The sequence below is a fragment of the Rhineura floridana genome, chromosome 2, assembly GCF_030035675.1.
Source record: "Rhineura floridana isolate rRhiFlo1 chromosome 2, rRhiFlo1.hap2, whole genome shotgun sequence".
NCBI lineage: Eukaryota > Metazoa > Chordata > Lepidosauria > Squamata > Rhineuridae > Rhineura > Rhineura floridana.
The window spans coordinates 100,146,229-100,167,757 of record NC_084481.1 but is presented as its reverse complement, the minus strand read 5'-3'; the positions used below and the strand labels follow the sequence as shown (position 1 = coordinate 100,167,757).

At 40.2% G+C, this 21,529-nt stretch overlaps 1 protein-coding gene across 3 annotated transcripts in view; it reads right to left on the bottom strand.

Annotated features, from left to right (window-relative positions):
• Window positions 1-21,275, bottom strand: part of CD6 (CD6 molecule) — a 46,721-nt gene extending 25,446 nt beyond the window's left edge. For 2 of the 3 annotated variants that reach the window (XM_061613058.1, XM_061613060.1), the window contains exons 1-2: window positions 16,170-16,231; window positions 682-750 (exon numbers count right to left, since the gene is read on the bottom strand). In XM_061613058.1, the coding sequence (XP_061469042.1) occupies window positions 682-750; window positions 16,170-16,221 (121 nt within the window). In that variant the 5' untranslated portion in view covers window positions 16,222-16,231. Of the gene's footprint in view, window positions 1-681; window positions 751-16,169; window positions 16,232-21,225 lie in introns of those variants that run through there. The other variant, XM_061613059.1, reaches the window with a different exon arrangement.
• Window positions 21,276-21,529: the final 254 nt, after the last annotated feature.

The following is a 21,529-nucleotide window of genomic DNA, read 5'->3' as shown; positions in this document are numbered from 1 at the left end:
AACTTATGACCTAGAGAATAGAGAGGCTAGGAAGTGAAGAGGCATAGATCACTCATTAGATGTCTCTCATCATTGTAAACTTTCAAAAAGTGAGTTTGAATGAGGAGATGATTGACAGCTGATGCCAATATGTTCATCAGAAGAGAGAAAGCTTCACCATGTCACCACCCACAGCATTCGGCACTTTGATACTGAAGAAATGTACACTACTAGTAGTAATAGTAGCAATAAAAATGGCCATGCAAATAAGCCCTGGAGAAACTCACCACAGGGCTGTGAGCACACTAATCACCTACAGCAAAGTGTTTCCATTGGCCACACCTGGAGGACCAATGGGTTGTTCTGCCAATCAGTTGCGAAATCTGTTTGAAGCTGAATTTTTTTGAAAAAAACCACTTGAGCTGATCCCACCAGGTTTTACAGAAAAAAGGGGTGGGGTTAGAGCTTGGAAAAGTTACTTTTTTGAACTACAACTCCCATCAGCCCCAGCCAGCATGGCCACTGGATTGAGCTGATAGGAGTTGTAGTTCAAAAAAAGTAATTTTTCCAAGCTGTTGGTTTGACTAGTGTCATGTGCCCCCATTTTCAGAAAAGACAGGTGGAGATGCACTGGAATCAGCAGAACAGTGAGTATGTCTCTCTACCAATAAACGGGCTTAGCCTGCCCTTCCATATTCTTACCTGGCTCCACAGCTGTGCTGCCTTCGCTGCTGTTCTTGAAGGCAGGAAACTCTGTCGGCTTTGCCTGGACTGAAAGAGAAACAGACAGAGTTGGGAGAGAATCTGATCTTATGCTGATTCCAAGACTCCAGCACGAAAAGGACACATCATTCGGGGGGGGGGGGAATGAGCTGCATGGAGCAGTTTTAAGTGATGTGAAATGCCTCTGCCGTATCTAATTGCTAGTTAGAACTGGCATGATGGGTAATCTGGGCATGAAGAATTCTTGAGAGATCAAACTCTATAGCTGGAATATTTTTGGAGGCTCTTTTGTAGCTGGAGATCTAGTTGTACGGATAGAAACATGTATCCACTTCAACTTCTCTCAGTTTCTCATTTGTCCAATTTTAAGTTTAGTTCACCACATTTCTGCATCAGTATATGTACTTTTTTTAAAGGTTTATGAAAATTTGTCAGCATTTGGTGCAAATTTCTCCTAATATATACATTTTTATATGTAATTTTACCTAACATGCATATTTTGCAAAAGCAGTTTCCCCTATAATGCATGTTATGTTATTTTTACTTATATAAACATTTATGCACACTTTCCCTAATATATGTATTTTGTACACATTTTTGGTTGAAGAACTGCATGCATCACAAATTTTGAGAAGTGCAGATTTCAAAGGATAGCTGTGTTTGCAAATTTTTTCCCCCGGAAGTGCAAATTAGGTCGGCTCGTATTAAAGTGCAAACGGAACCAAATTTTTCCTTCATTGCTTAATTAGCTGCTCAGTACGGAATATCTGTTCTTATAAATATCAATTCAGGCTCTTCCTGCATCCAATAAGCATATAAAATTCAAAGTGATTAAAAAACAATGCCACCAAAGAACAGTTATTTGTAGAAGCAGCACACAAACCATTAATTCCAAACAAATCTAAAAGTTAGATATAGACATGTGTGTATAACACATTCGTTTATTCTTAACTTAGAGTTAAAATACAATTTCATTAGCAGAATCTTATTTTTAATCTATTTTTCTTTTCATTTTCCCCCTGTAAATTTATTTTTAAAGTACATTTCAATTTACCTGTGATAACATTTACATTAATAAACAATCAATGTTTTCTGTTCAAACAAAACTGTAGTATAAGCATACCTAATTCTAAATCATTTTTAACTGTTAAATTTCCTGATTTTTATTCCAATACATTTGAAGTTAGCATACAACTGTACTTGATTCCATTACTTTACTTTTCCTGTTGCTTAACAACAAAAAATATTTTGAAAAAAATATTTAGTGTATGCCGGCCATGGATTACATGAGACGTGAAATAACAGCATTAAGTAAATTGGCATTATGAAACCCAAGCTCAAACAACATATTAATACCATCAGTGAAATTATCATATCTGTATCAAATGCAGCTTTAGGATCAGTGTTCAATTTCATGCACCGCTACCACAAAATGGATTCCCATATTTTGTGGGATATTTAAAAGAACATCTATTATTATATTTACACCTCAGTTACCCAAGTTGCCTTTTCATTTTGTGCTTTCCCCATTCAGCCCATTGTCAATGACACCCCACAAAAATAATATATCTGTTTATACCTCTGATTTGACAATTTCTATATTCTTCTGGCAATGCAGATGAATGGTATCCTAAGTGGCTTCTCAACAGGCAGCTCCTATGCATTCATTGCTCTTCTTCCACATGCAGAATTGCAATGGACTTTCCACATTGCCAGGAGTTTTGTGCTTTTTGTGTGTTGAACATCATGCTGTGTACCATCCACACATTTGCAATGTTCCTTCCCAGAATTGCAGAGAAACCAGGGACTGATCACAACAGGACGACCGCATTGTCTGAACCCCCTGTAAAATGTGACATGGCAATTCCACTATAAACACCTTGTCTGGAAGTAATTGTAGCTGCCTTTTTGTAATTATCAGATGCCCTTGGAATGCAGGCTGATCAGCCAGGAGTTCTGCCAGCAGGTGGCTCAGCTGGGCTAACTGGGCAGGGGGAAGAACGGGCAGAGAGAAGTATGGATGGAAGCTTGATTCATTTCTTTCAAAAAGATAAAATGTAAAAAACATTGCTCAGCTGAATTGTACCCTTCCCCATCCACAGGACTACATCACACTCACTAATGTGGGCAGAACATTACATGATGTTCACACACACAAAAAATGTGAAACTCCCAGCAGACAGGAAAGTCAAATGCAATGCTGCACAGAGCTCACAGTGGAAGATTAATGAATAAATAATATTATGAGCTCCTCATCTGGAAGCAGACTACATCATCTGGACCCTCTGTAATATGTGAGCGAACAAGACATGGTGAATCCACAATAAATGCCTCATCTGGAAGCAGTAACAGATAGCATGGCTTTTCAGTGTAATCTATGCTATGGATGATTCCCCAGTTGTGTTACATATTAAGTTAAGCAAACTCAGGAGATTACTCCTCTTGTTTTCTCATCAAGACATTCTGCTGCCTAAGACAGAATAGCACACTGCTTAGTACACCACTTAGAGGTTTGTTTGTTTTTTGCAATCAAGCGGTATATAAATTTTATTAAATAAATAAAACAAATATATGCCTGGCTCCCCCAAGTCAAAGTGCATAGCACTAAGGATGCCAAGTTATTTGGGCCTTTGAGATGTAAAATCTCCTCCAAACTGGGCATGTGGCAAATCTGTGGAAATAGGTTTCTTTTTAACAATTGTTGTGTGAATGCTGCAAAACCCCTGTGGGCATGACCATCAGCAATGCCACAATAAACGTCTGTCTGGAATTACCCTGATTTTCAAATTCAAACCCGCAAATGGAATTGCCAGGAAAAATGCAAGCTATGCTGCTAGGCACTCCTTGTATTTTTGACTTTTATTTTAACTTTTATTAATGAAACATGGTAGAAGCAAGCCATACACCACAGGTCATTTGATTCCAAGCTTATGGCAAGTTTTCTCTCCTATTTGTATGAATAACAAATCTAACTATTCAGGTGCTACCACCACTCCTGACTAGTGATCAAAGTACTCTTACGTCACAATGGGAATTAAATTTTTACGTGGTTAACATTTGAACTCAGCCAAAAAAAAAAAATGACCTGAAGTTCATTTAAAATGGTTGACATGAACTGAGTGGCATTCTTATAAAGTATTAAAATATGGATGGATTGGTTGACTACGGGATTTTGCTCTCAATTTACTACCACTGCTGCATACACAGCATAAGAAATAAGAACAATAAGTTTCCAGAACAGAGGTCAGTGTTATGAATTTATAATTTACCGTAACCTGGTTGAAAGAGCAGTTCCTGGGCTCAATACACCAACCACCGCTGCTGATTACACCTGATCTTCCAACAGTTCTACTTTGAAGCAGACACATACGGCAGACTCTGACTTTGATGGGAGCAGCAGTGATGGGGAAAGAAGAGGGTTAATCTAAATCTCAAAGGGCTGTTGTGAACAAATAAGTATTTTCTCCCTAATAGAGCCAATCTAACTTAGCATCCTTTTACTTTATTAAAAGCAGCTGTTGGGGTGCTGTTTTGGACTGGGACCATAGCACTGAAGGAGGGGGTATTAATTCTCTCTCTCACCCACTCTCTCTCTCTCACACACACACGCACCCCACAGCTTCAGTTCATAGCATCCTCTGCAGCCTTGGTGTCCAACACAGTCACTTGCCACTCACCACATGTGGCGAAATGACTATTGACCTGTGGTAAGGTAGTCCTTTACTTCTGCTACCTATTTTGTAAATAATATTTTTAATAAAAATATTTTACAGATGTACCAGTTCAACCCTCTGCCCTTAACAATCACAGACTCGTCCTTGAGTCCTAATCGCTTTTCCAATTTTGAAAAGTACAGAATTGTTTTTTGAATTCATGCAAGATCCATTTCACTTTGTCATCTACAGTTCTCAACTATCTCAAGAGCTTATAAGGCTTCTTTCTTTGGAGAGGACCTTTTCGAGACGCATGCGATTTTACTTCAAAGAACTCAACATCTGAAAGGGGATCTGATTGTTACGATGTGGACTCATATTTTAAACTGAAATGAGTTCATGGTTCTAAATACAGTTATTCCAAAACTGTTTTCAATTTTTGGTTCAACATGGCTCTGCGAATCAACTTTTTCTGTGGTTAAAATGGTGACATGAAAATATAGGTCGTGGATATTGGACAAAAATTTGGAGATGGAGATGAGATGTAGTCTAACTGATTTTATGTTTGATTTCCTTGCACTACTTAATGAAACAGTATGCCAGATTTCTCACTAATTCTATCAATAAATAATTCAAAACATTATTGTGTATTTTTCAACCCTCAAAAACACAGTCATGTGGCCAAAATGTTAATCCATTCACTACAATTTTGGCAAGTATGAAAGAACAGTTGGACACCACTGCTCTGGAAGCTATTAGCCACATCATTTTTTAAAAGGGGGTGGGGGAGATAGTGACAATAAGGGTATCTATCTTTCCACATGTAATAGCAGCTTGGACGTCACAATTTGGATCAGAGGCCAGGCTCTGGTTCAGGGAAAAGGGTTAACTCGCCTCCATCCACAAGTTAGCATATGGACAGCAGACTGAGCAGGCACACAGGTCATTTGGTCCCAGTCTTCCCCACTATGGTGAAATGTACTGTACTTCTATTTAAATTGCGGACATTATCTCTACATTTGCATCTCTATGTATCTAATTCCAGTCTGGTTCCTCTTTCATCCTCTCATTTGGCAATGTTCATACACTCTCACTATTTCCCTTTTTTCTCATGTTCTGGAAATTCCTATTTTCTGCTTATTTTGATTTTGAAGGATGTACTGGGAATGGCTTTTTAAAAATTGGTAAGCTTGTGGCGTGCACACACGTGTACACACACACACTCTCCTCCAAATCTCTTTTTGAATGGGGGAGATGTGCCTTTACGTAGTCTACAAAATGGTATCGCATATTGCTTTCCTTCCATTCCCCGTAACTACATAGTCAGGTAGTCAATGTCATTGTGAGTGGGTTGTTGAAATGATTCTACAGCAGTGGCGTTGTGCTAATGGAAAGTGCGTCTGCTCATGTACGTTGGTTGGGGCATCAAATTTTAATTATTTCCCTTGCCTGATGTGTAGTTGGACGTCTCTTTCAGCCACACTCCATGGTGGGCGATCTTCCAGGAGAGGCATACCAGTGGTAAGCATGACCAGAAGCAAAAGCGGGAGAAGCAATGGATGTGACTTTTACCTTTGTACAGTAAATGACATTTCAGTCATGTACAAGTCAGATGTTTCTCTCTCTCTGTCTCTGTCTCTGTCTCTCTCTCACACACACACACCCCTCTTTCTACATCCAAGGAAGCCAGTGGCATTAGCACAGGTCAATGACATTCCAACTAGACAAAAGCATTCAAAAAGGGAATGGAACAGAGCTCATGAGGAATGTGACATAAAGAAAAGAAATGTGGGCCAGGGAGAGCCCCTCAGGTCAGAGGCCTGGAGGTCACAATCAGCCCCTGAGCTCTCCATCCCTGCCCTATTTACTTGTTTTTGAAAAGGCAACTCTTAATGGTTACTTTACAGGCTCTGCTTCAGTAGCTAGTACAGTATGAGTTATTTCTTCATTAGAGGTTTTAAGTAGAGTCTGGATAGCCAGCCACATATTAGGGATATTGTTGTAGTGGATGTCCTGTATTGGCAGGGGGCTAGACTAGATGACCTCTTTTGTCCCATCCAATTCTATGATTCAGTTGCAAAGCAAGTGAATAAAACATATAGCAAACAGACAATATATTTCTGTAGTGGTGTGGGTGAGTGAGTGGGAACAACAAGACTACATAAGTGTGTCCCTGTTTCATTTGTGAAAAGTTAGCAGCTATGACAAGAGCCTTTGCTTGGCAAGAGCCCTTGTAGCCCTTTGACCTCTGAGGGATCAGAGTTGTGACTTGGTCTCCTAAAGAACATCCTCATGATGTCACAGATGTTACACTCAGATGCACAAGCGCACTCAGGCAATTCACAGCTAGTGGGATTGGGAAGCATACAGTATATGCACCAGGCTGACAGCCAGTCTTCTTTGCTTCAGTGCAAACATAACCACATCTTTTATTATCTCAGCAAGATCAGGCTTTGTTTATCTTCCTGGTCCAGGGACAGAAGGAACCCGTGGGTCCTCCTGTGTCCTGTTGAGTCCTTCCGCCTCCCCACTTCAGTTTCCTCTGCCAAATATTTAATATTTGTATAGCATCTGTCCCCTTTGGCCATAACAGCAGGCTACCGTAATAGACCTATTCTGCTCTTTGTAGTCATCTTTAAACCAAGTCTGACAACAACAAATTTGTAAGTCAAGCAAAATATTGAATCAACAGCTCCTGAATCCCAGTTCCTGGGGATTGTTGCATTTCTTTGTCAGCACTAGTTGCAGGCATTCCAATTAACTGAATTCCTCTAAACTGAGGGTTAATAATTCTTATTAATTGATTGCAATCAACAGAGCCAGTTGAGTTTGTGTTGTTGTTTTTAAAAAGCATCCATAGTGATGCCAAAGAAGGGGCGAGGGGAGCTTACCCCTCTTTGCACAGCCCCCCTATTGCTGGACCGCTGTCAGGTGCTTGAAGAAAAGGCACTTTTCACATACAAATTATAACTAAATTATAAACTGGAAATGAAAACATGATTGCTTACTTGAAAGCCAATAGGACTTACTTCAGAAAAAATATGTTTAGGGTGGGAACATTAATGTGAAATATATCCCTGTTTCTTTTTCAGAAATCAAACATGTAGGACAAAGCTACCCCACTCCCAGAAATGAACAAAATTAAATATAAAAATGTTTGGGGGAACATATTACTAGAATCAGGAGGGCTACGTTTCAAATAGTGGTGGGCCAAAATATATCACCCAGCTTTTTTTAGCATTTCATGGGAGTTGAAATGAAATTGCCCACCCCAAATATCAAATTAATGTTCAGTGGGGGGGGGATTCTAAGACTTTTCACTGGTGGTGGTGAAGTCTTACCTTTCAAATACAAAATGAGTTGGGAGGGTCTGTCTCTTTTTACTGAAAAAAGATCATTTCCATGAGGGACTCTATTCAAGAGTGGGACACTCTGTTTAGCCTGCTACAGGCACTCAAGATGCAACTTAAAGACTTGTTACTGCACAATGTGTACAAAGGTTCTTAAATACACTCCCATGTGAGGGCATGGCAACAGATTATATTTTAACATTTATATGCAATTTTCATACAAGGGGTCAAACAGTTCTCCCGCTCCTCATTTTATCCTCTAAACACCCGTTTATGAGAGTGACTGGACCAAGGTCACCCAGTGACCTTTATGGCGAAGTGGGGATTTGAACCTGAGTCTCTCTAGTTCTAGTCCAGTGGTTCTCAAACTTTTTTGGTTCGTGGCGCACTGTAAAACATATAAAAATTTTCTGGCGCACTTCGTGTACAAAATTAAAAATATATTAATGTATTTTAAACTATGAATAAAAATAAACTATAGAAAACTATTACTTACCCTATACAAATGGGTTTCTTCTCATCTTTAAAATATACTTTCATAATATTTGAGGCACATCTAGCCACCTCTTAGGGCGCACCAGTGTGCCTGGGCACACCGTTTGAGAATCACTGTTCTAGTCTGACATTCTCACCATGATACCATGCCAGCTCTCATGACAGTTTACCACATTGCCAGTTAGGTACTGCTATGCATAACCCAGAGTGTGAGAACTGTAGCTTTTGCTTGAAATATTGACACCTGCAAAATAGGAATCTGTTCAGTCTGCTGTGCTCAGTCCGTGTTATCTCACAATGGTTCCCTGTTAGCCATGTGGTCTAGCAGTGAACAAAGTTGTTTCTGGATACATGGAAACCATGCATGCAGTCCTCCAATTTATGTTCTTATGAACATCATGTAATACAGTACTATACAGAGGAGGCAGGCCAGAATATTTACTTGTTGGATTTCAGGATCAAATTTATGCAAGGATAGATAGCCTGCAAAGCGATTTCTTTTATGGCATTCATAGTCAGGTTTTCAGAAATATTAACTAGATGGGATAAATATGGGATATACTTGTTGGCTCCATGGGAGCTGCATGTTCCATTAAGACTTCAGTGATTACATTTCTGGCCTGGGATCAGCACCTACCATTATTGGGCAGTTGCAAGGGCCCCATTGTCTTGGCAGGGACCACAATTGATGCCTGCTCTGGGCATCCCTTAATTTTCTTTTTCTAGCCTGCTACTCTAACCAGCACCAGATCCTGTGTCCCCCCCAAATCTGCTCTGCAGCATTGAGGGAACCCCCAGAACAGATTTATGGGGTGGGGTGGGGGTACAGAGGGAAGTCCCGTTGCACTAGCAGCAATCCTTGCGCCGATGGGACCCTGACTTAGCACACCACTGGATACAACCATATATATATAGCTAAGAATGGAGTAGAGAATCAAACATGACTTATATTTCTCATAATATTGATTGTTTTTTTCTTTATGATTATTTGCACTACAAAAGTTTTTTTAAAAAATGATACAAGTCCATGGAGAGAAGCTCACTCTGCTATTTGTATTGACTCTTTGTGTGCTCTGCTTAACAGGTGGATCAGCAGAGGATGTTAGTTTCCTGGGATATCACTTAATTGGGCACTTTCAGTAGCAACAGTATTTTAAAAAATCATTATTAAAAAACACTGCACAGAGAAAAAAGATCAGCAGGACTAATGTCCTGCTGACATAAACCACTGAAGTGAGGCTATACTCCATTTGTCACGTCACCAGCTATTGCTGTTCCCCTTTCAATTGATTCACAGCAAGAAGACTGGATAATTGAGCATCAGATAATGGGAGATGTGCTGTATATGCACCTTTGCTGGAGATGTGCTGTCAAACATGGAAAGACACAACAGGATAGAAAGGAAGGAAACTTTTTATTATTCTATCCTCATTTTACTTTATTTTTTGTTCATCCTGCGTCTTTTCTAAAATAATTCATAGCAGCTTGCAACTAAGTTCAAATAATAAACCAATCACAATCACACAGCAAAACCAAAACTGCACATCAGCAGAAAGAGAAAGTTGCAAATCAGCACACTATAATCAAACCAGTAAAAGCACAGGAAAGCAGGAAAAAATCCATTTTAAAACAAAAAGGTAGGTTTCACTGATCACAAAAGCCTCCTCCAAGTGCCGAGTTTTAACCTGGAATCTGAAGGCATTTGTGTTTTGGCCATATGGCCCTCTATTGGGAGGGAGTTCCATAGGTCTGGCACCACTACTGAAAAAGCCCTGCCTCTAGCATACATCCACTGAATCTGGTGGGCACACATATAGCAAAGACATCAGATGTTGAACTGATTGCTCAAATGTGCTCCTCTCTTTCTAATTTATGCAGTAAAGAAACATGAAGGAAATGTTGCCCCCCAAAAATCCTACACAGTCATGGAATTATGAAAAATTGACAGTTGTGTATATAAATGTTCAACTCCCCATTGCCTTCATGTCCTGCCTGCAGACTTCCCAGCGGCATCTGGTATAGCTGCAAATGGGACTACTAATCCAGAAAGTCTCTTATACTATGTTGGTCCCACATTTTAATAGACTCAAAAATATTTCATGATTAACTTACCATGATGGAACACTTTCTTGTCCAAATGTATCCACTCATGAACCAGAATGGCTTTTTTTGGGGGGGGGGGATAAACTGATGACACTAGAACAGCGGCAGGGAGCCTGTGGCCTTCTGGTTATTGTGGACACCAACCCCCAATGCCCAATAACATCTGGAAGCAGTCGTGTTAGCTACCCCTCCATTAGAAGTATAATTAAATACCAGAGCAAAATCAAGTATAACTAAAAGATCAACATCCATTTTATTTTAGATGTACATGAAGCATTTGAACAGATTAACAATGTAATCCTGTGCATATATATACTTGGAAGTAAGTCTCATGTTTGTGTCAAATGTGGCTTTCTCTTGAGTAAGGGTGTTTAGAATTGCAGCCTAAGGTAAATTATCTGAAAGGGGCTATCCTAGAATTTGGCATGCATCCCAATCCTATAAATTGGAATTCCCAAACTGTGGTCTGCGAGGTTCGTTCAGGTGGTCCACAGTGTGTTTGTGAAGAACATTTACCATTTGAACTCCATAGAATTCTATGGAATCAAAGTGTAATTCAATAAAATTATTTTATTATTGCTACAATAAAACAAGCAATAAAATACAATTAAAATTGTACAGCATTTAGAATAGCACTCTACAATTGCTACAACAAGTAGCAATTGGTCAAGTGGTCATCCAAGATCCTCAGCAATTTTCAACTTCTCTGTGGGGGGAAAAGATTGGGAACCCACTGCTATACATTGTTACTGAGAAGCCCAGATGACTTTCTCCCATTTACATAGCATTATAAATAGGGTGGCTATATGGCCTACTTTACTTTACAGAGGACAGTCCTCTACTTGAAGTCATCCTCTATTTAAAGGGCTGCCCAAGTCTTGTTGAAAGATAGAGCTATAAGGAAAGAGAGAAGAGGGAGGACTTGAAGTTGCCCCTTCACAGTTATCACCTGGACAGTTGACTGGGCAGGCAAGCACACACAGATCACCTGGACAGTCTTTCCTCACTATGGAGAGATGCACTGTTTTTCTATTTATAGTATTTCTTTTCAAAATTTCATATATAGACATAAATTAACATATGCAAATTTTATACAACTCTCTGCCCTCTCTCTTGGTGATGCATATGTGACCCCCGTACCTACAGATACCTCTTTGAGCAGCAGTCTTCAGTGATACACACTGTGCCAGAATTATTCAAATTCAGTTACAAAGAGGTAACTGATATAGCAGAGAATATTCCATTAATCTTTGTGCTCCCAAAGGCAATGTCTATCACAATTAGAAAGGAATAGGAGATCAAATAATATGAAATCTCTTTATATGCTGATAATGTGGCTATTCCATCTCTAATCCAGTTGATTATCCCTAGTGACAACTATCATCACTCAGGGTATAAAATCAATTAACAAAAATTGGGATTATTGACATTTTATGTATCTGCTTGCCATACAAATCTAAGTAAACCATATTGTAAGTTGTATAATTCCTTAGAAATTTACTCTCAAAAATGCCTAGGGCGAAAAACCTGCAGGCTTGCACAGTCTTGTCTGTGGACAATTGAGCAGAGTAAATGAAAAAATAATAGGTTTGCAGGCTATTTTTGAAACAACAACAACAACAAACCAAGTGGTTGGGAAGGGCCACTATAATTAAAATAAATGTTGCCCCAAAATTCTTTTCTCAATTATTACTATACCAATATTTATTTTAAATAAAATCTTTGAATTCTTTGTCCAAAATGACAGAATCTATTACTGGTGGGGGAGAAATTTTTGAACAAAAGAAAATGATAGATCAGGAGACCAAATATATATGTTTATATTAAAACAACCTGCAACTCTGATTACATTAATTAATATATTTGGAAAATGTAAGCAGAAGATTGGGTAGCTATTCCATTGCAAGCTCGGCCATGAATATTGGGTAAGAATAGATTAGCGTCCATCATAGATAAGCCAGTTGTTTGCCTTGCAGTATGAACTCAAGAAATAATTTTTAGATCTGTAATCTCATTTGCACCTGTGCTTTATAATACACACTTTAATTGGCATATATAGCATGTGAAGAGTTTAGTCATTGGGAGCCTCAAAACCTGTTTACATTGTAAAGCAATCCACATCTATTCACAAGTAAGTCCCACTGACTTCAATAGACCTTAATCCTGGTTTAGTGTGGAGATGATTGCAGCGACAGATTTGTGATTTTTTCCCTCTGCTTGAAATTCTGTTTTATAACAAAAACTCCAAACCAATGAATAAATGCCCTCCCCTCTTCCATATTTTTCTCCACAGCACTTTTTGCTTGAAATAGGTAAAAACATAACTTTTTTAGGCAGCACACATATCTGAGAGATAATTCAGAATAGTAACATGCTTTTTTGTTATAAAAAAATATAAAACTATTCCTAAAATACGTGAAAGCAAATTACAAGAGACATGAGGAGTTGGATATTGCAAGGGAAATCTACTCTTATTATGAGAATGGTCCCTCATTTTACTTTTTTTTTCAATTTGAAAAATATCTTTCAAGATTTTATATACAGGAATATGAGTAACTTCTGTACTCTTGGGTGCCATTCCACTCTCCAGATAGTGGTCCAAAAATCTGATCTACGTTTGACTGCACGACCTAATGCCCTCATAAATAGGCAGGAACAACTAGATGAGATGGTGGGATATCTGTAATGCTGTGCAGTTGGTGTTTTTAAGTTAAAAGCAGCTACTGGGGGGGCAGCACTTTAGACTGGGGATGTGATGCTGAGGGAGGTAGTTCAACCCTTTCCCTACATGTTATTTTCTTGATCTAAATTGCCTCCCTGTTAATTCTGCAAGGGGGAAAATATAGGTACCTGTACTGAACCTGTCTATTTTTAGCTGTAGCTCTAGGAGTGGCTACAGGGGTGAATTGCATCAGGAAAATGGCCTGGGGGTTATATTTAAGGAGAATATATAGAGCAGGAGATTGGATATTGATTTCATCTGTTATGGCCCTCAGAAACTTGGAAATTAACACATTTGGTCAGATGTCATAATGCATGGCAAATAATTTGCTACTTCCATGTGAGATGAACTTGTTTTCAGTTTTGAAATAATTATTTAGGTCAGCATATTAATGTGGTTACCTTTTATTGTTATGATGTTTCTCAATGAAACATCAGCATCAGTTAACTGAATATTTTAAGTAATTAATACATCATTTCATTTTTAAATCAAATTAAATAAAAAGCTGCCATTGCTCAAGAAATAATAAGTCCTAATAAATGGAGAAAGTGCTTCAAGAACCATGAAAGCATAAGGTCAACCCCAATGGATCAGACATTCTTGCCTAAAAGATCCAATCTCTGACAAATTTCTAATGCCGGCTTCTTATTCTGAGCAATACTGCTACTGAACTGAAAAGAGCTTTCATCATCCTTGATCACTGATCCACTGTGCCCTGTCTTAATAGCTATACATTTTAGTAATGGGTGTCATCTAAGCTGCCGCAGTCGCAAAAATAACCTGCAGGCAGAAAGAAAAAAAAAGCGTAATACTTTCAGTATCAGGGCGACTTGTTCTTGAATATCCTAGACCAGAATGGAGGTCTCTTTTTTCTGTGTTCCAAAGAACCAGCCTTGGGAAGCACAGTAGCAGGACGATGCTGGAGCGTAACAAGACGTAGATGGATCAAAACCCATCAGCAAAACAGACATTGCTGAGCTGGGGAGGGTGTTTCCTCATTAGGGTTAATCAATTAGATCTCCAGCCCCTGTAAACAAACCTAATCAGTTCTAAAACTGACAGGTCAAGTGGACCATAGGTAGGGATGGAAAGATCTGTCAATTTCGGTTCTCTTAGTTTCTCATTTTTCCAATGTTAAATTCAGTTCTCCACATTTCTGCAGCAATCTGCGATTTTTTTTTAAAGTCTCATGAAAATTCTCCACCATTTTAGTGTGAATTTCTCCAAATACACATTTTTGTAGGCAGTTTTAACAAAGGTACACATTTTTGCAAGCCATTTCTCATGGCATCATGCCTTTTTGCCTGTTATTTTCACTCATATATTCATTTTTAAGCACACTTTCCCCAATACATGCATTTTTGACAATATGGTTTAGTGGGTGAACTGCATCTCAAAATTCTAATAAATGCGAATTTCAAAGGATGGCTGTGTTTGAGTTCTCATATTGTTTTGGAAAGTGCGAATTTTATAAATTCTGCTTGAAATGTGAACTGAATCGAAATTCTCACCCATCCCTAACTATAGGAGCAGTCCTATAGGGACTATAGGGGAGTCCTGCTTGAGGAACTTTGGCTCAGTTAAAGAATGATGACACTTGAAGCCTTCTGTTATTGCCAGGATCAGGGGAAACGTCGGACACCCAGAACAGATCCAAAGTCTAAGGTCAGGAATCCAAACACAAAGGTACTTGAAAGAATGAGTGTTGTTGCTGTATTCAACTGAAGGGCTTAAAACATCTGACAATAAAAACAGCCTCTGAGATACTGTGACCACTAGGCACACTGGCTGACAGTCAGCCTTCCAGGCAGTGGCCTCAGTTTCTCCAGCAGCAAACACTCTATGCAATTGCTGGTACCCAATGGAGGGCCTGGCCTTAGAAATCAGGTCAGTGTGTCCATGTCTGCCTGGCTTATTTTAGGCTAAACAGTTTTATCTCTCTCTCTTCCCCTGACCACCTCCTGGAAGGCTGTACCCTTGAGGGGGGGGGTTATGTCATTTAAATTCAGAGCTTGGAAAAGTTACTTTTTTGAACTACAACTCCCATCAGCCTCAGCCAGCATGGCCACTGGATTGGGCTGATGGGAGTTGTAGTTCAAAAAAAAAAAAGTAACTTTTCCAAGCTCTGGTCATTTTAGTCTCAATCTCTTTCATTCTAGTGTGAATATCTCCCTGCTATCAGCTTTATTTAACATAAAAGCAGCATCTTTTCAGAACAGGAAGTAAATGGCTTCATCATGGTATGGATTCACCCCGTCCCCTTGAGCGCTTCAATGTTTATCATCATCTAGTGTCATATGGTCTGAATTAATCACCCCAGTTTCCACTTCAGAAGGTTTATCCCAATGGATAAGGCCAGACCACTTCCACTATGATAGGAACGTAATCGTGTTCTTTTAGGTTAAAGCATAAAGATTTACCTGCTCCATATTTTCAAAAGCGAGATGCAACCACAAAGTGAGTTCTGATCCGCATGGCCTTACAGGCAGTATAACTGCCAAACAGGCCACTCCTGCCAAGACAACCTCACAGCATTTGGAACCTATTACAGCTAGCCTGCAAATCCCTTTTCGCTGGTGTGCTACAGATCAGCCAGCGGGCAAGATTCCCTGGCACAGCAGAAGAAGGGGCTAGTATTATCTTGTTCATACTGACTGGAACTTGTTCCTAGTAAAAGTTTACCACCATCCCAAAAGCATCGGCTGCATGTTCTTAGAACAGCCTAATATTTCCATAATCCACCAAAGAATGAATCATATGACAGCTGGTCAGGCCCTTGGCTGATCTAAACTGGCAGAGCTCTACTGCTCTCACTAACCATACAAAACAAATCAAAAGAAAATAGAAGACAGGAGACTTGAAAGAAATAAAACACTGGGGATGGCAACCGATAGCTTTAAAATGCTCTGAATGTCTTCAGACCCTCAGCTCCTGGGCTACACAGGCAGGCAGTATAAAATGTACTGTGCCAGTTCAGAAAGCAGGGAGGGAACAACTTTTTCATTGCTCCACCATGTAAAAAAAGTAAGTAGGGGAAAAAAGAAACACATTGTGGAGAAAGTTTCAAATACAGCCTTCTTCCTGCTTTGCTAGTTTTCTACTTGTTGAGAGTTTCTGGGTGAATTCAAATGTATGATTCCCCACCTGCATGTAGGATTCTGCCACCTCCAAACTCTGCCACCTCATTCTGCTGCATTAGGGAAGGCTCTGCCATGAGTGAAAATGAGGCAACCACACCAGGCGGCAGATGCTGTGGGGGCAGGGGCAGAGCTTGGAAAAGTTACTTTTTTGAACTATGACTCCCATCAGCCCAATCCAGTGGCCATGCTGGCTGGGGCTGATAGGAGTTGTAGTTCAAAAAAAGTAACTTTTCCAACCTCTGGAGGGGGTAGGGGTTGCAAGTTTGCTGTACAGCCTGTCCGTGTGTGCTCCTTAAGGTAGCCTTCTGCCTTCAAGTGCAGTGGAGGACATTTCCCCATTGCCAGAGTTACATTCAGTTGCCAGTTCAGTCAGCTTCTATACATGGAATGGGGAAGGAGAGAGCCATCTTCTTTTTCAGCTCAGGCAGCAAAATGTCTTGGGCCGGCTGGCTTTTTAGACAGAATGCCAGCCACACATAAATCCCTTACCTGTGTGAGCTTTCCAGAAGCACCAGGTGCATTTAAATGTATGTAACATGAACACTGATAATGTTCATGTGTAATGTTATCATCCGTCTCTGGTGAGACCACAGTTGGAGTGAACTGTGTACAGTTCTGGTCGCCTCACCTCAAAAGGATATTTTTAGAGCTAGAAAATGTTCAGAAAGGAGCAACCAAAACAATCAACAGGTTGGGAAAGCTCCCCTATGAGGAAAGATTACAACATTTGGGCAGAGCTTGGAAAAGTTACTTTTTTGAACTACAACTCCCATCAGTCCAATCCAGTGGCCATGCTGGCTGGGGCTGATGGGAGTTGTAGTTCAAAAAAAGTAACTTTTCCAAGCTCTGCATTTGGGGCTTGTTCTTTATTTCTTTTTTTAAAGGCGAGAAATGGGGGACATGACAGGCATATGCATGGTGCGGAGAAAGTAGAGAGGAGAAATTTCTCTCTTTCATAATACTAGAACCAGGGGATGAATGTTGGAGGATTCAGGACAGAAAAAAGAAAGTACTGCTTCACTGAATGCATAGTTAAACTTTTGAATTTGCTCCCACAAGTTGTAGTGATGGCTACCACCAGCTTGGATAGCTTTAAAAGAGGATTAGAGAAATTCATGGAGGATAAGGCTGTCAGTGGCTACTAATAATATGTTCTATGTCCACTGTCGGAGGTGGTACGCCTCTGAATATCAGTTGCTGGGACTCACACGAAGGGTGCTGTTGTGCTCAGATCCTGCTTATGGGCTTTCCTCTTGCCAAGAATAACGGGACAGAAATGATAACAGAGGTAGGAGGCATCAGATTCAGCTACTGGTACTGTACTTTAGGGTCAGCTCTACCATTAGGCAAAGTGAGGCAGCTGCCACAGGTGGCATATGGGGGGTAGGGCAGCAACCCCTACTATTCCCCCTGAGTCTCCTAAGTCAGCCTGTCCTGAATCTCCTGCCCATAAGCAGGATCGAGGCTCCTACTGGGAGAAAGGGTGGGACATAAATCTAATAAACCATCATCATCATCTCCTTAGCTAGCCTGTTGCCCCCAGGTGCTGTGGGGGACAGTGTTTTATCATATCCAGTTGAATTCTAGAAATGAAATGCAAGGGCAACATCTTGTCCTTTGCCTCAGCAAAATATCTTGGGCAGTCCTGCTGCACATTCGTGGACCATCTTATTTAGGGCAAAACTAGATGGTATGGTGTGTGTGTGTGTGTGTGTGTGGATTAGATCCAGGCCAGTGGAAATTGCCCTCCACAGGAGTACAACAGCTTTAGGGAGCAATTTTCCTCAGGAACATAGCACAGGAGGAAGGTTTTACACCCCCTTCCCTACCACATGGAGGAGTCCCGATCCTGATTGCTGTCTCCTGCTCCAACTGCTGTTTATTTATTTTATTTTTTAAAAACAGATAGGTAAAGTACATTTAAATATTTCACTTATTGTCTCATTTGTGAGAGAAAAAAAGCAGTGATATAACTCAAAAGACAAAAGTAAGTTTGCGCTAGTTGCCATGAAACATATAACAATTCAGATATCTTTTTGGCCAGATCCTTGGCTTGACTGGTGTTCACACAAATATCAAGAAAGCTGGGATTATTTTCCCCTATTGTAATTTAATCTAGCCCATCATTTCCCACAGAAGTTATTTTAGGATAATTCAGGACAATACCATCTCCACCCCCAAAAAACCTGCAACAAGCTTCAGTTATAGCAGTTGTTATAGTGCTAATTTTAATGCTTTATTTAAAAAGAAGATGATGAAGATGACGCTGGAGAAAAAAATATTGCTAAGAGGCAGTGAATAATAAAAATAAGGAAGCATTTCTAATTAAAATTAAATTGGTAGAATTAAATTGCTTTTGTATTGGTGGAAATAACTGTTTTACTCTCTTAGAGACTAAACACCTAATTATGTACTGGAAAGACTACCCACTTTCTGACTGCAATGCAAAACATGTCCTTGTTGTCTATATTAAAAGAAATATTTCATTTCCCTGTCCCATCTCCTCTATGGCCCCAATCCAGAGAAATGCTCCCAAAGATTGTGTGCCTGCTGTTGTACTTGCCATTTCAAAGATGGATCAAGTCTATACTGCAGACGTTTCTGTGTGCGTTATAGTAGACAGGAAGCTAAATGTGTCACTTGAAAGCACATCGGAGCTAATTTTAAAATTTTAATAATGAGGGAGCAACTTTCATCAGGACTGCAGTGTGCAGAGAGGGGGAATTTAACCCTTTCCTCCCCATCCATTATCCTGACAAAAACTGCCCCCCTCATGCTCTATGTTAGCCTTTGAAAAACCACTCTAACTGGTGCCAATTAGATTTTGTTGGGATCGTGGCTGGGGTGGGAAGGGCTAAATTTTCTCTTCCTGTACTCTAAGGTCCTCCTGAGAATCCACCCATTTATTATTAAAATTCCCTGACATGTTTCTAAGAGAGATGTTTAGCATCATGTTGGGTCTGGCCCTCAGCCTTCATCAGCTTCAGCTCTCATGTGAGACAGGTATCAGCAGGAAGGTGACCCCTGGACAGGAAATAAGTCAAATGTAGCCCATCAGCTATGTATAGAGGCATACAAGGGATGGTTAAGACTTTTTGGTTTACTGCTTGCCTGGGACAGCAGACACAGTGGAAGTAGAGAGCTGGTATCAAGCATCTTGCTGGACAAAATGCATGGCTGGTGGAGTGCTTTTGACTTGATGGGTCATATAAGCGGTAGTCGAAACCAGATTTTCAGTTACTGTACAATGGGAGACGTATACTAGTGGAGGGGAAAACACTTATAAAAAAGAAGACTTGATCCTAAGCCTAAATGAATAACATCCCAACTGTAATCGCCGTAATTTGGGGCGCTTCCAGACTGTTGCTGTTTTTAGGTGAGTTTCAATCACATAGTGGCATCTTCAGGTTACATAATTAAAGTTAATATAGCACTTGTGTACAACAAAAATACTTCCCTACAAAATTGGGATTGTTTGCAATAAGAAAAATGACAGAAAAATGCACTGGAAAGTGTGGCACAACAATTGTTTGATGCAGGGTTGTATAACCTCCCCGCAAACAAATCGAAATGAATCCTCAATAAATAGGTTGTCTAGAAGCGACCTATATAATGACATGCAACAGGCATCATATAAAGTAACACATACAGGAAGAGACAGCAAAACAGTTTGTCCCTTGAGAGCCAAAGGACCAGATTTTTAAAAGAGTTCCAAAAGCCAACTAGAACTATGATAGTTTCCTTCCAATCTGGATTAATGAATCAGTAACAATGACTACGTCCTCGTTCGGTGTTCACAATGGCTAGTACTGTATAGAATCACTAGTCCCCATACGGGCATCCACCAAAAGAGCTGGGGGAAGCCCACTGTCTTGACTGATTGCAATCTTCCTTTCATAAGGCCTCTAAGGAGGCTACAATACAACACAGTATCAATGCCAAAAATTCAATAAAATGGTTAAAAGAATAGCGCAGCAATAATTACACAGTCATCCAGCACCAGTCCAAGATATTTTGATTCCCAAGGCAGAAGAACAAATGGCGCAATATCCTTCTTCCCTCTCTCAAGGTACAGAGTACCCAGTGTTGACCAGCTTATTTTGGCATCTTATTTTAAATAACCTCAGGCAGAAAACTGCACAAGCTTATCATCATCATCATCAAATTTATGACCCGCCTTTCACCAGCAGGTCCCAGGGTGGGTTACAACAGTTTAAAATTCAATATTAAAAACAATTAAAACAAATTAAATCACAGTAGATAACTAACCATTTTTTACTCTTTCATGACACCTAAAATCAGCTGCCAGAGGCAATTTCCTAAGGCAAGCAACTCCCAAGCAGGGAAAAGGAGGGACTCAGGACAGGTTGCTGTGTACATCTCTGTTTCTGCTGAGACGAAGGTTGGTTTCCAAGATCAGATGCTCTTCTCAGGAATAAATGGATAGGTGCCGCCATTTCAAGTTATAACAGGCATAAAATTACCCTCCCTGCAAGTTTCCCTAACATGTATCTTGCCTCTCAGGTTGGGAAAAATAACAAAAGAACAAGTGGGCATAAAATGCCAGACTGGAAGACCTGTCACCTGTAGGCCACTTGGATCGATGTGTCAGTTTCACATCACAAAGGGGCCGCCATTGATTGTCATTTGATGTCCTTATGAGAGCTGCAAGTGAAACAACTGAAAAAGAGTCTCTTTTCCAATCCCTTTTGGTACGGGTCTTAATCAGAATCCCCTGGCTGCTTTTTGCTCACAGGAAGTGGGATCGCAACTGAATGAACTCTTCTTAACTTGAGAGGAGAACAAAGAAAACAGAAAAGTGGGCACTTGAAGCCTCAGGTGCTAGAAACTGGTCTTGGCTCCAACAAGGCAGTGCCGGTTGAGAATTAATTTATCACAGAAAAATGGACCAAAGGAAAGAGTCAGTGTGAATGACAGATGGAGAGAGGTGCTGAGCTGTCATCACATCCAAAGGCCTTTCAGAGGAAGCTGAACAGAGCAGGAGAGAGCCAGCATGGACAGAAATGAAAATACAGAACCGAGCAAGAATAGAGGGGTACCTTTTCTGACCGCCATTAGTGAAAGGGCCATTAGAAGCACATCCAGCAGGTCCATCACACTGAGTGAGTGTTAAACGAGAATGCTCTTCAGAGCTAAGGAAATAAAAAGGCCCAGCATGCTCTTCATTTCATTCTCCTGACGTCGTAACTTGTTTCCATACAGTAGCTTCTCTCACTCGCTTGTGGTTTCAGTCGTCAGGAAACTGTCAGTACGCTCCTAGTCCTGGTGGCAACTCAAGCGGGCTGAAAAGTGCAGCAAAGTGAAGCGAATGGTATTGGGGTTGGGGGGCAGGAAAGCAAAAGG